Consider the following 17,518-nt stretch of genomic DNA (forward strand, 5'->3'; position numbering starts at 1 on the left):
CTTGAAATGTGGCTAATGTACCTAAGGAACTGAATTTTAAATTTCAAGCTAATTTTTTATTTAAGTTAAACAGCTACGTATGGCCAGTTGCTACCATATTGGCCAGCGCACATCTAGGTTCTGCCATTAATCTTGTCAGTGATCTTGAGCAAGATGCCCTTTCTGAATCAGAATGTACACATTTGTCAAATGAGATGATTGAATTAAGTGATCCTACAATATAGGAAATTATTGTTTAGAACAGGTTTTCTGTTTTGGAGGCCTTTAGAACAAAGTTATGTTTTGTTATCAGAAATGTATTTTTTTAAACTATTATGAATGAATTCTGTGTTCTGTTATTTGCAGAATTTTTCAGACTTTCTCTTCCGTTGGTATCTGGAGAAAGGAAAGCGAGGCAAATTATTATCTCAGCCCATTTCTCAGCATGGACAGTTGGCAAATTTTTTGCAAGCTCATGAACATCTCAGCTGGTTACATGAAATTAATAGCCAAGAATTAGAAAAGGTAAGAAGGATTTTTCTATGGAGCAGATGTGTGCAATTTATTTAGGTAGGTTTAATTAGTTCTGTTTTTAGTAATTAAAATACTGTTTACTGTCATACACCTGAGAAGGGGTTACTATCCAAAATATATAAGGGAGCTGGGCATGGTGGCTTATACCTGTAATCCCAGTACTTTGGGAGGCCGAGGCAGGTGGATCTCTTGAGTGCAGGAGTTCAAGACCAGCCTAGGAAACATAAATAACAAAAACATTAGCCAGGTGTGGTGACACACACCTGTAGTCCCAGCTACTTGGGAGGCTGAGGCAGGAGGATCACTTGAGCTCTGGAGGTTGAGGCTGCAGTGAGCTGAGATTGCACCATTGCACTCCAGCCTAGGCAACATAGTGAGGCCTTGTCTCAAAATAAGTGAATGAATGAATGGCAAAAGACCTGAATAGACATTTCTCAAAAGAAGACATGCAGATGACCAATAGATGTGTGAAAAAAATGTTCTGCATCACTCATCATTAGGGAAATGCAAATTTATATCACAATGAGACATCACCTTACATTTGTTCGAATGGCTGTTATCAAAAAGGTGAAGGTAACAAGTGCTGGAGAAGACATGGAGAAAAGGGAACCCTGATGCACTCTTGCTGGGGATGTAAGTTAGTACAACCATTATGGGAAACTGTATGGAGGTTCCTGAAAAAGTTAAAAATAGAAATACCATATGATCTGGCAATCCCACTTGTGAGTATATATCCAGAGGAGTTGAAGTCAGTATGTTGAAAAGACACCTGCACTCCCATGTTCATTGCAGCATTTTCACAGTAGCCAATTTATGGAATCCACCTAAGTGTCCATCAGTCAGGGTAAATGATAAAGAAGATGTTGTATATAGAATACACAATGCAGTAATAGCCTTAAGAAAGAAGGAAATTCTCTCATTTGCAACAGCATTGATGAAGCTGGAGAACATTACACTAAACCAAATAAGCCAGACACAGACAAATAACTCATATGTGGAATCCAAAACAATTGAACTCATGGAAGCAGAAGAATGGTGGCTGTCAGAAGGGTGAGGGGATCGCACGCACACACATGTACACACATACACACATACACATATACATATAAGGAACTCAGCTCAATTGCAAGAAGACAAATAACCCAATTTAAAAATGGGCAAATGGGCTGGAGAAGTTGGTCAAAGGGTACAAGTTTCAGTTAGGAGGAAGAAGATTATTTTTATTTTTGTTTTTGTTTTTTTAGAGACAGGGTCTCACTGTGTTGCCCAGGCTGGTCTTGAATTCCTGGGCTCAAGCAATCCACCCACATCAGCCTCCCAACGTTCTGGGATTATGGGCATGAGCCACTGCACCCAGCCAGGAACATTTTTTATATACATTGCACAATATGATGGCTAAAGTTAATAATAGTGTATTGTACATTTTAGAATTTCCAAGAGAACAAATTTGAAATGTTCTCACCACAATGATAGGTATTTGAGGTGATGGGCATGTTAATTAGCTTGATTTAATCATTCCACATCACATACATATATTATTACTGTGTATCCATAAATATATACAATTATAATTCGTCAGTATACATTAATTTTTTTAAATTTAAAAGCATTTCTTATGGATTATTTAGAATGTGTACTCCTATTTTCTCACATAATTTGCATAAAACATTCTTAATTTGTGATGGTATTGCCATTACTTCTAATATCTCAATAAAAATATGTAGTCCAGGCTGGGTGCCTGTGGCTCATGCCTGTAATCCCAGCTACTCAGGAGCCTGAGGCAGGAGAATCACTTGAACCCGGGAGGCGAAGGTTGAGTGAGCTGAGACTATATCATTGCACTCCAGCCTGGGTGACAAAGTGAGGCTCTCTCTAAAAAAAAAAAAAAAAAAATGTAGTCCATCATGATTTGACATCACATTAAAATCACAAAAATTTTAATGATGTGTCTGTAACAGTCATTGGCCTTTTTGCAATGAGTATATTGTTGTAATATTCAAATTATGAGTAAAAACATACAAATTAATTTTAAAATTTGTTCTTGACAGGATGTTCAGGTGAATATGTAAGTTTTAGAGCAAATGTTTTGTGCATGTCTCTTTTCCCAATATTTAGTGAGGATGGTTGATATTTTGCTGTGTGATTACTCTCAATGTTACGTACTGCTCAGTTTTTAGGTTTGCTAACTGTTGACTTTTCATTCATTGATATGGCTTAGGGGAGAAAAACAAGTTTGGGGTTTACTTACCCTTGTATCAGCTTGAATTGGTACTCAGTATCTTACGATGGTTTGCATATTTTATTGTAGGCTCATGCAACACTTCTGGGTTTGGCAAATATGGAAACTCGTTACTTTGCAAAGAAGAAAACCCTTCTTGGCTTGAGTAAATTGGCTGCATTAGCTTCAGACTTTTCAGAGGATATACTGCAAGAAAAAATTGAAGGTGAAAGAATTTGAGCAAAAGGATTTACAAATTGGTCATGCCATCAATTAACTCATGATGTGTTCCTGTCATCAGTTAGCAGGATCTATCTCTTAGAAACAGGACCTGTCTCTAAGAGGAATGCATTTAGTTAATGTCCATGTGTAGTTACTCAATTATATACTTGGAATTTTTTTAGAGAAAAGTAATTTGTATTTTAAATAAGAATTCCTAAAGAATAGACTCAAATGATTTTGAATGGAGAGGTCTGATTATGTACCTTTAGTGATAAATATTCCAAGGGCAAAAAGAACTACAAAGCAATCTTGACCTTTACACAGTGGGTTTGTTGTAGGTAGTGTGGTATAGGTGCAATAATTCTGAACTATTTTGTGTATATTATAGATGAAAACGATTACATATAGTACAGTTGGCCCTTCATATTCTTGGATTCCACATCTGCAGATTTGACCAAACATCAAAAATATTTGGGGAAAAAAGAATTAAAAATATTCAACAACAATTAAAATTACAACAACAGAATTAACAAAAAATTAAAACAACAAAAATAATGCAAAATTAAAACAAAATAATGCAAATTTTAAAAAACCAATACAGTATAACAGCTATTTACTTAGCATTTACGTTGTATGAGGTATTATAATCTAGAGGTGATTTAAGGTATATGGGAGGATGTATGTGGGTTATGTGCAAGTAACTACCGTTTTTATATAAGGGAGTCGAGCTTTTTGGTATTCCTATGGGTCCTAGAACCAGTTGTCAGCAGATACTGAGGCATGATGCTATTATTTTTTAGAACCAAGGAGAGAGGAGTACAAATATAGAAAGACAGTGAAGAAAAACTCTGTATTACTGAATTTGAATTGGAAATACCAGATAGAATCTGATTTTTAAAAACAATATATTTTCTTGCTTGAGGTGATGGGTATGCTAATTACCCTGTGATCATTACACAACATATACATGTATTGAAGCATCACATTGTACCCCATAAATATGTATAATTATTATGCATCAATTAAAGAAATACATCAGCTGGGTGTGGTGGCTCACGCCTGTAATCCCAGCACTTTGGGAAGCTGACGTGGGAGGATTGCTTGAGCCCAGGAGATTGTGCCAGCCTAGGCAACTTAGTAACAACCTGTCTCTACAAAAAATTTAAAACTTAGCCAGGTGTGGTGGTGTGTGCCTGTAGTCCCAGCTACTGGGGAGGCTGAGGTGAGAGGATCACTTGAGCCCAGGAGGTCGAGGTGGCAGTGAGATGTGATTGTGCCACTGCCCTCCAGCTGGGGCAACAGAGCAAAACTCTGCCTCAGAAAAAAAAAAAAAGTCTGTCTCTCTATATATGTAGATAGATAGATATAGATAATAAAATGTCTGTGTGTATATATAAAATTGTGTGTGTATATATATATATACACACAATACACATATATACATTTTATCTATACACACACACACATACGTATTTCTTGTCTCTTTGCAGTGACACCCCAGTAGCATGAGTATACCTAGTTCCATATGTTGGTTTCTGACTACCGTTTTCCAGTAAAAGAAGTGAGGGCTTATTGAAGAAATCTTGGAGAGTCTTATTGGGCCAGAAAGCAAGGTTAATGTAGAGATACTAAAATAATACAAGAGCCTTGAACAGCTCCCACTGTTCAAGTTTGGGGACTATTTGAACATCAAAAGATTGGTAGTAAAGGGTATATTCCACAGTTTATAAGACAAAAAAATTCATGAGTCTACAGTGATTTTCAAAAAGGGAGAGGGTCAGTGAAATGCTTCTTTACAGGAGAATGCCAACTAATAAATGTGAAAACAATGGCAGAAGTCACTATTACAACCACAGTGAATAACTGATCACCAGAGGATGCTGAGACCATTGAGTTTAGGGGCTAGGGGAACAGGATATTCCCGTGGTTTTGGAGTATCAGTAGACAAATCTAATAGACCCTGTCATCAACCACAAAACAAACCACATTGTGTACCACTCCTGAAGCAATGTACTACCATCACGTGTGTCCTGTTCTTGCCAAAATGTTCACCCTTATTCTAATTACAAGAGAACAATCAGACATAACCTGCTGGTGGGACATTGTATAATACAGTTGCCCTAGACTCTTCAAAAACTTTACCAACATGAAAGACAAAGACAGGCTGTTTTAGATGAAAGGAACCTAAGAGCCATGACACAGAAGCAAATGCAGAGCGAGATTCTTGATCCTGAATCACCCTCAAAATAACCGTAACAGTTATGTTGAATGTTTTGGAAACAAGTGGGAGAAAGTTTGAACATACTTAATATTAGATGATATAACTGTATTGATGTTAAATTATATAAGCCTGATAATCGTATTGTGGTTGATTGTCCTTGTTTTTAGGAGATACATGCTGAGTATTTAGAAATGAAATGTCATGATGTCTGCAACCTTCATATGCTGAAAAAAAAATTACCTATATACATAGAGAAAGCAAAAGGGACAGAGTGTTAGCAACAGATGACTCTAGCTGGAGGATATAAAGAGCACATTGGCATTTTAAAATTTTTTCTGTAGATTTGGACTTTTTCTGTTTTTTATTTTTATTTATTTATTTTCTCTGAGACAGGGTCTCACACTCTGTTGCCCAGGCTGGAGCACAGTGGCACAATCATGGCTCACTGCAGCCTCGGACTCCTAGACTCAGGTGATGCTCTTGCTTCAGCCTCCCCAGTAGCTGGGACTACAGGTGCATGCTCCCATGCCCGGCTAATTTTTGTATTTTTTTGTAGAGATGGGGTTTCACCATGTGTACCCAGGCTGGTCTCAAAACTTCTGGGCTCAAGCAGTGTGCCCACCTCGGCCTCCAAAGTGCTGGGATTATAGACGTGAGCCACCACACCCAGCCTGGAATTTTTCAAAATAAAAATTGGAGCGGGGAATCTCAGCTTTGTGGTTTGGATCAAGTATATGCAGATATGGATATCTGGTTATGTGGCTTATCCACAGAGTCCAGCCTAAGATCTGGGTTTAAATTATACTGCTGTCATTTTTTTCCTTTTGAGGGAGTGGATATAGTAGAAAGAATTGGGATTTCAATATTTTCTCCAGAACTTACTAGCTTTGTGACCTTGGATAGTTGATTTATGCTCCTTCGCCTCAGTTTGTTCATCTATAACAAGGGTAGTTATAAGGATTGAGGACACTGTCTTGAGAAAAATGGCTTGCATATATTAAGTACTCAATAAATTATAGGTATTAGCCCCTTTTATTAAAATTATTTTTTACTGTTTGGGATAATCTTCCTTCAATCTTTTTATTTTTTGCACTAGTAGCGCCTGTTCTAAAAAAACGTGTTTATATTCTATAGGACTGGCTGATAGTCTAAGAGGGGAAGCCATATTTTAGCCTGGCCACCAGAGATAGATCATGTTAATCACAGTATTTTAACCAAGGCTTTCCTGTTTCTTCTTTCTCCCTGCTTTGCATCTGATCACTTCTTAGCTTTTATTTCTTAACGCGATGGGAACATTTGCAGGTCTCAGTGATTCTACAGACTGTTAGCACAATGTGTCTAATCGGAGGGGATAGACTTTTTAAAAATAACTCTTCTGGTAGTTAAATAATTCCTCATGGAAAATGTGTAAATTATAGAAAAAATTCAGTAGGAAAAATAAGTTGTCTGTAGTCCTACCTCCCCGGAGATAGCCACTGGTACTGTTTTGTGGGTTTCCTCCCAGTCTGATTTTCTAGGTACAGAAATGGACAAAAGTGTTTCATTTAATTTTTCCAAAACCAGGATCACGGGGAATGCTGTCAGTATTTGAGCGAAAGTATCTGTGTTTTGGTCACTGTTTTGCTGTGAATGCTGTGTTTATGAGGCTACCTAGCAGTTTTCACCCTTTCCTGCAACTCAGCACATTCCCTGGGGCGGAGTCAGGTCATGGGCTGCAACCTGGAGAGTTTATGGTAAACAGAAGCCCCTGTTACCTCATCCAATGGAGATAAACCTTGCTGCCTAGGAGATGTGCTGTATATTCTTCCAGGTCTTGTTTTTCTTGATAGACTCATGGTAGCTTTTACATCATTTCCATTTGCGAATGAAACTCAGTTGACCCTTGAACAACATGAGCTTGAACTGCATGGGTCCACTTACATGCAGATTATTTTCAATCAATATATTTCGGAGATTTTCAACAACATGAAAACACTCATAGATATACACCATGTATAACTGTGTAGCCTAGATATACCAAAAAAAAAAATTAAGAAAAAGACAGGTTATGAATACATAAAACATATGTAGTCTATTTTATCATTTACTACCATAGAACATACACAGGTCTGTTATAAAAAGTTAAAATTTATCAACACACAAACACAGACCTCACATAGCACCATTCACAGTGGAGGCAAATGTAAACAATGTAAATAGGCAGCATTAAATCACAAAATTAACTAATACATACTGTACTTACTGTAATAATTTCATAGCCACCTCCTGTTGCTATTGTGGGTAAGTGTCCGCTTGCTGAAGTGTTAACAGTATTCAGTTAAAACCCCAATTAAAGTGATGATCCAGTTAAAATGATTCTGATCATCTCTGTTTGAGAAGTTTGTCTGCACCCCAGTAAATTGCCTATTGCAGCAAAAAGTAAATTTCCTATTGCAGTAAGAAGTGATTTCTCATAGTTCTCGAGTATTTTTTCCTGTGTTTAATGCAATACCATAAACCTTAAATAACACCTTGAGACTCATATGAAGTGCCACTAGGTGACGCTAGACATGCTCCCAAGAAGCCTAGGAAAGTCGTGACATTACAAGAAGTGGAATTGCTTGATATGCACCACAGACTGAGGTCTGCAGTTTTGGCTATCCCCATTTCAATATAAATTAGTCTAGCTTAATGACCATTATTTTTTAAAAAATGGAAATTTGTGAAGCTGGCAGCAGCAGTTAAGCTTTTGGGGAGTCGAGTTTTCCTCCCAGCACTTTGGGAGGCTAGAACAGGAGGATCACTCAAGCCCAAGAGTTTGAGACCAGCCTGGGCAGCATAGCAAGACCCCATCTCTTTAAAAAGTTATGCTGGGATTTTTGACAGCACGGGAGCTTAGTGGCCCATCCCCCTTGTTATTCAAGGGCCAACTATATACTATAAATTGTAGTGGGAAAAATTTTACTGAATTATAAAATATGATGGAGAGATCTCCACACTTAGGAAGCTTATACCTCATGAAATAGCTATCTGCTCTCCAACTTCTTCAAGCAGTGAACGTATTTCCTTACTTGTTCTCTTCCCTCCTATTTCTCGTTGCTGTGATAATTCTTAGGACTTTGATCAAACCATGGATATGTTGTAAACATAACCGGCAATCAAGAATAAGAATTAAAAGCATTCTGAGATCATTGAATAAAGACAGGTTTACCTCTGGAGCTGTTTTTTTCTTTTAAAATTCAGATTTGTTTTATGACAGCAAAAATGAGAGCAAAAGTCAAAGTTCATCATATTCTCTTTCCCTCCCTCTCATCTTGAATACTAGAAATGGCTGAGCAGGAGCGCTTTCTACTGCATCAGGAGACCCTACCTGAACAGCTGCTGGCGGAGAAACAGCTAAATCTCAGTGCGATGCCAGTATTGACTGCACCACAACTCATTGGTGTATGTGCTTTTCAAATCCTTAACGCTATTTCTTAAACTCAAAACCTTTTTGGTGTTTGTTGGGCCATGTAGTATAGTTCCTAAGAGGAGTTATTGTTCTACTGCCTACCTTCCAGAAAACTCCCCTAGAAAAACGTTGTTTGAAGCTGTTTGGGAACAGAAAGCTAATTAGAGAAAAATTAATCAGCATCTGCCTCCCCATACACCTCCACCTAAAGGTGCTTTATCTACGTGACCAGGAGAAATTACTTATATTTTGCTTTTCTAGTATAGGACAAATAAGTACCATGAGATAACTTTATTTCCCCCACAAAATTACTTTTCAAGCTCTTCTATAAGAAAAAATGGATTAAGGAACTCAGTTTACATGGTCTAGCAGTTCTGTCCTTACCCCTTTCCTCTGCAACCCAACACATGCCCGAGGGCAGAGCCGGAATACGGGCTGCAGTCTAGAGAAGAAGCATCTCTTTGCCAGAGTGATGTAGGATCACCTTAAATGTGTTCTATCTATATGAAAAGGCAAACAATTAAAATACATTAGCATTTTAGCCATTATTAGTAACAGATTTCCTGTTATAAGTGAATTTACGACAGCCTCTCCTGATAGAATATATATTTAATTTGGAAATGGAAGTTACTCTCTATTGTAACTCACTATTGAGTATCACTAAGAAAAAAGTAGTGCCGATTTTACTCTAATGCATTATTAATTTTAATACCACAGTCCAATTTCAGAGATGGTGGAGTAAAAAGGATGTTCAAGAACAACAAAATAAAAGTATTGTCTTTTGAGTGCTGTAAGACAATGAACACAAGCAGATAGCTTTTTTCCTGAAATGGTCTGAGTATTGTTGCTATTAAAGGATTACACATACAATTTTTAAAAAATGAAATTAGTTATAGTTTTTGGGAAAGGAAGACGGGAAAAATTCAAATTGATATTTTTAATAAGGCAAGTATTTTTCTGACCATAAAAATTACAGGAAATTTGAAGAATACAGAAATGAGTATGCAGTCAGCTGTAATCTAACCAGGGATAAGTGTTGGTAACATGTTGATGTTTTTTTTTATTAAGTAAATATAGATCAACTGTACACTTTATTGTAGGTCTCAATTTTTTTTAGAGACAAGATCTTGGTATCGCTCGGGCTGTCAGGCTGGAGGGCAGTGGCCCTGTCACAGCTCACTGCAGCGGCCCTGTCACAGCTCACTGCAGCCTTGACCTCCCAAGCTCAGGTGACCCTCCTACCTCAGCCTCTGGAGTAGCTGGGACCACAGGTGTGCACCACCGTACCCAGCTAATTTTTATACTTTTTGTAGAGACGAGGTTTCTCCATGTTGCCCAGGCTGGTCTCGAACTCCTGTTCTCAAGGAATCTGCCTGCCTCGGCCTCCCAAAGAGCTGGGATTATAGACATGAGCCACTGTGCCGTGCCTAAAATATGCATTTTTTTAAAAGACAGTTTATTTTAAGGTAGATGCAATACAGTTTCCAAATATGAGACTGTTTTTACTATAAAAATACAACTGGCCAGGCGCAGTGGCTCACGCCTAAAATCCCAGCTCTTTGGAAGGCCAAGGCAGGCGGATCACTTGAAGTCAGGAGTTTGAGATCAGCCTGGCCAACAGGGTGAAACCTTCTCTACTAAAAATACAAAAATTAGCCAGGTGTGGTGATGGATTCCTGTAATCCCAGCTACTCAGGAGGCTGAGGCAGGAGAATCACTTGAACCTGGGAGGCAGAAGTTTCAGTGAGCTGAGATCGTGCCACTGCAATCCAGCCTGGGTGACAGAGCAAGACTTTGTCTCAAAAAAAAAAAAACAACCAAAAAAAAAAAACCTACAACTTCCTTACAAGACATAATGACTTCTTTTCTCCATAAATGTCTCTAGTATTAGTTACATGATTGTATAATCTTCTACCTTATTTTAACTTGTCATAGCTATATATCTGTGAAGAAAATAGAAGAGCTAATGAATATGATTTCAAGAAAGCTTTGGACTTGTTGGAATATATTGATGAGGTAAGTAAAATTGCTTGAGATGATCTCAGGCAACTGAATACATATATAAAAAGAGGGAGATGCCTCTTTTAGTCAATCATGAAAATGAATTAAGCAAAAAAGACTGTATCTGTGGTTCAACTACCTTTAATCCTTAGAATGTAAACAACTCTTCAGAAAAGCTGTCAAGGTCAAGAGACTCCCTTTCATGATAATTCTCACACATTCCTGGGTATCTTTTTTTGTGCACAGATAAATACTGCTTTTCAAAGTCCTGAAATATTTTTTTCTCTTTCATTTATTAAGTCATTAATTTCTGAATGTAATATACGACTTTATCAGTTTATTCTGGCTGTGTACAGTGGCTCACGCCTGTAATCCCAGCACTTCGGGAGGCCGAGGCAGACAGATCACCTGAGGTTGGGAGTTTGAGGCCAGCCTGGCAAACATGGTGAAACTCCACCTCTACTAAAAATACAAAAAAATACAAAAAAAAAAAAAATTAGATGGTTGTGGTGGCGCACGCCTGTAATCCCAGCTACTTGGGAGGCTGAGGCATGAGTCTCTTGAATCCAGGAGGCAGAGGTTGCAGTGAGCCAAGATCACGCCACTGAACTCAAGCCTGGGCGACAGAGTGAGACTGTCTCAAAAAAAAAAAAAAAAATATATATATATATATATATATATATATATATATAATCTATAGTATTCATCCTAAGAGTAGCTGTTTCTTGTGTTTCAACAGGTTATAGTGAAAATTCTGTAGGATAAGTAGTTCTATTACCTGTCGATGCAATTGAAAGTAATTTGGTAGATTTTAGAAACATAATATGTTGACTTTTACATTACCTTATTTTAAAATCTTACCCCTCTCAGGCCGGGCGAGGTGGCTTACACCTGTAATCCTAGCACTTTGGGAGGCCAAGGTGGGCGGATTGCCTGAGATCAGGAGTTCGAGACCAGTCTGGCCAACATGCCGAAACCCTGTCTCTACTAAAAATACAAAAAAAATTACCGGAGTGTGGTGGCGTGTGCCTGTAATCCCAGCTACTTGGGAGGCTGAGGTAGGGGAATTGCTTGAACTAGGGAGGCGGAGGTTGCCATGAGCTGAGATGGCGCCACTGCACTCCAGCTTGGGCGACAGAGCGAGACTCTGTCTCAAAAAAAAAAAAAAAGAAAAACTCTTACCCCTCTCAAGGTTGCTGATAAAATCATCATCACCACAGAGTAACCTGAAAGTAATTCATAGATATTAATTGGCTTCTATGTATGTAGTACTAACATAATGAAAATTTAAGCATGTATTTCTTTCAGAGCCAGGATTTAATCAGGATTTTTTTGTTTTGCTGTGAAGGAAGAAGATATAAATATAAATGATCTAAAACTGGAAATCATTTGCAGAGCTCTTCAGAGAGATAAGTAAGTGCTCGTGGCATTGCTTCTTTGGAAAGTATAGAAACTGCTTTTCCTCTGCTCTCACCACACGACAGTCAATAACAGAAGACTTCTGTGACCAGACGTGTTGGGATTTCCCACCTCCTACACTGGGCAACCAGTGAGTTCTGTTGGTGGACACCAGCTGAATGTCCTTTAATTTAGTTCAGGCCTGATACAATCTACAACCACAGGTTGAGGGCTCAGACTGCCCCTGACTTTGATGCCAATTTAAGCCCCAGGTGGTTTTGCCTCTGCTCCTCACCGACCAGCTATAAATTGGGGTTCCCACAACCCCCTCCTTGGGTTTGATTAATTTGCTAGAGCAGCTCATAGAACTCAGGAAAACACGCCTACCAATTTATTATAAAGGGTGTTGTTACCAGAAAGGGGTCCCGATCCAGACCCCAGGAGAGGCTTCTTGGATCTCGTGCAAGAAACAATTTGGGGCAAGTCCACAGAGTAAAGTGAAAGCAAATTTATTAGAGAAGAAAATAAAAGAATGGCTACTTCTTACACAGAGCAGCGGCATGGGCTGCTTGACTTGAGTATACTTATGGTTATTTGTTGATTATGTGCTAAACAAGGGGTGCATTATTCATGAATTTTTCTGGAAAGGCATGAGAAGTTCCCAGAACTGAGGGTTCCTCCCCTTTTTATTTTTATTTATTTATTTATTTATTTTGAGACAGAGTTTAGCTCTTGTTGCCCAGCCTGGAGTGCAGTGGTGCGATCTTGACTCACTGCAACCTCTGCCTCCCGGGTTCAAGCAATTCTCCTGCCTCAGCCTCCCAAGTAAATGGGATTACAGGCATGTACCACCAGCCCTGGCTAATTTTGTATTTTTAGTAGAGATAGGGTTTCACCATGTTTGTCAGGCTGCTCTGGAATGCCAGACCTCAGGTGATCTGCCCACCTCAGCCTCCCAAAATGCTGGGATTACAGGCGTGAGCCACCACGCCCGGCTCCTCCCGTTTTTAGACTATATAGGGTAACTTCCCAACATTGGTTGCCACGGTCTTTGTAAACTATTGTGGTGCTGGTGGAAGTGTCTTTTAGCATGCTAATGCATTGTAATTAGTGTATAATGAGCAGCGAGGACGACTAGAGACCACTGTCTTGGTTTTGGCGGGTTTTGGCAGGTTTTGGCTGGCTTCTTTACCACATCCTGTCTTATCAGTGGGGTCACTGTGACCTGTGTCTTGTGATACCAGTCCTGCTGACCTCCTGTCTCATCCTGTGACTAAGAATTCCTAACCTCCTGGGAATGCTGATTCTAACACATCTGAAAATATCACATTGAATACAGATGAAGAGATCATGGGGTGAGGTATAGGGGAAGGGGCTTGGAACTTCCAAAGCCTCTCTGGCCCTCCACCTTCCAGGAACCTCCACGTGTTCAGCTTTCAGGAAGCTCTTCGAACCCTGTCGTTTTGTGTTTTTATGGAAGCTTCGTTATGTAGACATGATTGATTAAAGTTGGTGACCAATTTAACCTTCAGCCCCTCTTCCCTCCCTGGATATTGAGGAATAGGGCTGAAAAGTCCCAACTCTAATTATGCTTTTTCTGGTGACCAGCCCCTATCCTGAAGCTAGCTGGGGGCTGCCAGCTGTCAGCCAACTCAATAGTATTAAAAAAAAAAAAAAAAGACATCTATGGAGATCCTAAGGATTTTAGGAGTTGCAAAGCAGGAAGTGGGGTGAAGAAGACTAAATACATATTTCACAGTATTACAGGAAGATTATGATATTATATGTCAAACGGTTTTATAACCTTCTAACCATATTGTAACATACATATTATGAAAATTTTAATGGTTACATTAGTAATATTTATTTAGTCTTGGTCTTCTCTATTTTAATAATTAAGAATAGCAAGAATAGCCTAAAGACTTAGGACCACTCATATAATAAATCACTACTTTTGATTTTAAAATTTAGGTTGTCAGTTTGCATAGAAATACACATCCCTTATTTTCTTTCTTTTTTTGTGATGGAGTTTCACTCTTGTTGCCCAGGCTGGAGTGCAATGGCACAATCTCGGCTCACCACAACCTCCGCCTCCCGGGTTCAAGTGATTCTCCTGCTTCAACCTCCCGAGTAGCTGGGATTGCAGGTGTGTACCACCACGCCTGGCTAATTTTGTATTTTTAGTAGAGACAGGGTTTCTTCATGTTGGTCAGGCTGGTCTCGAACTCCTGACCTTGTGATCTGCCTGCCTCGGCCTCCCAAAGTGCTAGGATTACAGACGTTAGCCACCATGCCCGGCCACATCCCTTATTTTCACAGAAGTAAGGCTTGTCATGCCAAACGAGACTTGAAGCTATGATTTTGTTTTATTTATTTATTTTTATTTTTTATTAAAATTTTTTTTTGTGATGGAGTCTGGCTGTGTTGCCCAGGCTGGAGTGCAGTGGCACAATCTTGGTTCACTGCAAGCTCCACCTCTTGGGTTCATGCCATTCTCCTGCCTCAGCCTCCCAAGTAGCTGGGACTACAGGCGCCTGCCACCACACCCGGCTAATTTTTTTTTATGTATTTTTAGTAGAGATGGGGTTTCACTTTGTTAGCCAGGATGTTCTCGATCTCCTGACCTCGTGATCCACCCGCCTCAGCCTCCCAAAGTGCTGGGATTACAGGCTTGAGCCACCATGCCTGGCCTATTTTGTTTTTTAAGTTACTACAATTCGAGGGTCAGTGCCCTTTTCTAAGGCATTAAGTACTACTATCTCTTTTGTTTGTTTTGTTTTTTGTTTTTGAGACAGAGTCTCACTCTGTCACCTAGGCTGGAGTGCAGTGGCTCAATCTCGGCTCACCGCAACCTCCGCCTCCCGAGTAGCTGGGATTACAGGCATGCACCACCACGCCCAGCTAACTTTTTGTATTTTTAGTAGAGACCGGGTTTCTCCATGTTGGTCAGGCTAGTCTCAAACTCCCAACCTCAGGTGATCCGTCTGCCTCGGCCTCCCAAAGTGCTGGGATTACAGACATGAGCCTCCGCGCCTGGCAAGTACTACTTTCTCACAATCATATCCTTTCTGCAGAGGAGGACTTCCACCTATGGAAATGGTGTTTATGTTACGATTCAATGACAAAGACTAAGAATAATCAGTTGAAGGAACGAATTCTTTCCAGGAAAAGAATTTTAAACAAAGCATGACTTGAATGCTAAAAACCTTCTCCTACTCACAATTTTCCTTTTTCCTGTGGTAAAATATTATAGAAGAGCTATTTTTACTAAAGCATTTCTTCCCTCCTCTGATCATTCCAAAATAGTTAAAATTGCTGTTAAGTTTAGTCTTAGAGGTCAGTCCCTGAAGCTTCTAGCTTTCTGCCTACTTGATTGTTTGGTCCCATCCCAGTCATACAAAAGGATGCTATCATTTTGATTAGAATTCCTTGTCTTAGTTTCTTGTTTAAAAATGTTAAAGTTATCATGTCCATTGATTACAGAGCAGTGGTTTGGTATTTTTATTTTAGTAGTAGATAGTCACAACTACATAAAGAAAGCTTCTGGCTGGGTCCAGTGGCTCATGCCTGCAATCCCAGCACTTTGGGAGGCCAAGACAGGAGGATTGCTGGAGCCCAGGAGTTCAAGACCAGCCTGGGAACATAGCGAGACTTTGTCTCTACACAAAAGTAAAAAATTAGCCAGGCACAAAGTGGTTGCATGCCTATGGTCCTAGCTACTCGGGAGGCTGAGGTGGGAGGAACGCTTGAGCCAGAGGAGTTCGAAGCTGCAGTGAGTCATACTTTGGGGTCCATACTGTATATGTTACTTACTAATAGAATTTTCTTCAGAAAGATACCTCACTACTTGGTTTCTGAAATCAAATAGGTAAGAGTTATATTGAGTCAGTAGCTACCTTGAGTGTAACATCTTTTTTTAAATGTGTTTTCCTTGGCGTCTCTTGCATGTTCCCTAGAGTGTAATGTCTTATATCTAATGTAGAAACTGTCAGGGTATTCAGCATGTAAAGTGCCTTTATTTAAATGATTTGAAACAGTATCACAAAACTCAGATTCTCCATCCCCCACAGCCATCAAAATAAAACCATGATAGCAAACAAATCATTTATTTCAGCTATATCAGTGATTTCATTTTTCCCTCATAATGATTTTGTTTTCTAGCTGGTCCAGTTCTGATGGCAAAGATGATCCAATTGAAGTATCTAAAGACAGTATATTTGTGAAGATCTTACAGAAACTTTTAAAAGATGGTAAGTGGTTTGTTACTATACCGTTGGAAATTACAGTGTCACTCCTCAGTTTTTTGGGTTTTTTTTTGAGACGGAGTCTTGCTCTGTCACTCAGGCTGGAGTGCAGTGGTATGATCTCGGCTCAGTGCAGCCTCCACCTCCCGGGTTCAAGCAATTCTGCCTCAGCCTCTGGAGTAGCTGGGACTACAGGCCCGTGCTACCATGCCCGGCTAATTTTTGTATTTTTAGTAAAAGCAGGGTTTCACCATATTGGCCAGGCTGGTCTCAAACTCCTGACCTCATGATCCACCTGCCTTGGCCTCTGTCTAAAGAAAAAAAAAAAAAAAGAACCAAGAAGCTTTCATTTGGAGTCTGTCCACACTGATCTCCAAGCATTAGTTTTCAGATTTGTAGCTTCCTTTCATAGCTGTAAAAATGCCACAGACTGAATTGTGTCTAATTAAGTATCTAGCACTAATATTTAAGGGCAGCTTTGCAGTTTTTGTTATTCTTAGTGGATTATAAAACAGGTGAAAAACAGGAATGGAAAGTCATAATTTCATAAAGGACAAGAACAGTGGAAACTTTTTTTTTTTTTTTTTTTGAGACGGAGTCTCATTCTGTTGCCCAGGCTGGAGTGCAGTGGCTCAATCTCAGCTTACTACAACCTCCACCTCCTGGGTTCAAGTGATTCTCCTGCCTCAGCCTCCTGAGTAGCTGGGATTACAGGCACGCACCACCATGTCTGGCTAATTTTTGTATTTTTAGTAGAGACAGGGTTTCACCATGTTGGTCAGGCTGGCCTCGAACTCCTGACCTCGTGATCTGCCCGCCTCGGCCTCCCAAATTGCTGGGATTACAGGCATGAGCCACCGTGCCCAGCTGAAACTTTTATTTAAATAAAAATATAGGCAGGTGCAGTGGCTCACACTTTGGGAGGCCAAGGTGGGAGAATCACTTGAGCCCAGTAGTTCAAGACCAGCTGGAGCAACATAAGGAGATCCTGTCCCTATTTAAAAAAAAAAAGAGTTGGGCACAGGGGTGCATGCCTGTGTTTCCAGCTACTGGGGAGGCTGAGGTAGGAGGATTGCTTGAGCCCAGGAGGTGGAGGCTGCAGTGAGTTCTGATGGTGCCACTGTGCTTCAGCCTGGGTGATAGAGTGAGACCTTGTCTCAAAAAAAAAAAAATTATATATGTGTGTGTATTCTATATGTATATTTTACATATATAAGGCGTGCGGTTTTTTAATGACAGGACAAGTGTACTTTTGGAACCTTCTTAATAAT

The 17,518-nt window shown here is 39.6% G+C and overlaps 1 protein-coding gene across 3 annotated transcripts in view; it reads left to right on the forward strand.

Annotated features, from left to right (window-relative positions):
• Positions 1 to 17,518, forward strand: part of NUP133 (nucleoporin 133) — a 67,734-nt gene that overhangs the window by 47,887 nt on the left and 2,329 nt on the right. The window contains exons 20-26 of one of the 3 annotated variants that reach the window (XR_008622122.2): positions 346 to 504; positions 2,822 to 2,957; positions 8,479 to 8,597; positions 10,540 to 10,620; positions 11,476 to 11,663; positions 11,954 to 12,018; positions 16,165 to 16,191. Coding sequence is in view for 2 of the 3 variants with exons in the window: in XM_003824458.5 (XP_003824506.1) it covers positions 346 to 504; positions 2,822 to 2,957; positions 8,479 to 8,597; positions 10,540 to 10,620; positions 11,954 to 12,018; positions 16,165 to 16,253 (649 nt within the window). In the remaining variant the exon portion in view is untranslated. Of the gene's footprint in view, positions 1 to 345; positions 505 to 2,821; positions 2,958 to 8,478; positions 8,598 to 10,539; positions 10,621 to 11,475; positions 11,668 to 11,953; positions 12,019 to 16,164; positions 16,254 to 17,518 lie in introns of those variants that run through there. The other 2 variants (XM_003824458.5, XM_055103820.2) reach the window with 2 other exon arrangements.

The sequence above is a fragment of the Pan paniscus genome, chromosome 1, assembly GCF_029289425.2.
Source record: "Pan paniscus chromosome 1, NHGRI_mPanPan1-v2.0_pri, whole genome shotgun sequence".
NCBI classification, from domain to species: domain Eukaryota; kingdom Metazoa; phylum Chordata; class Mammalia; order Primates; family Hominidae; genus Pan; species Pan paniscus.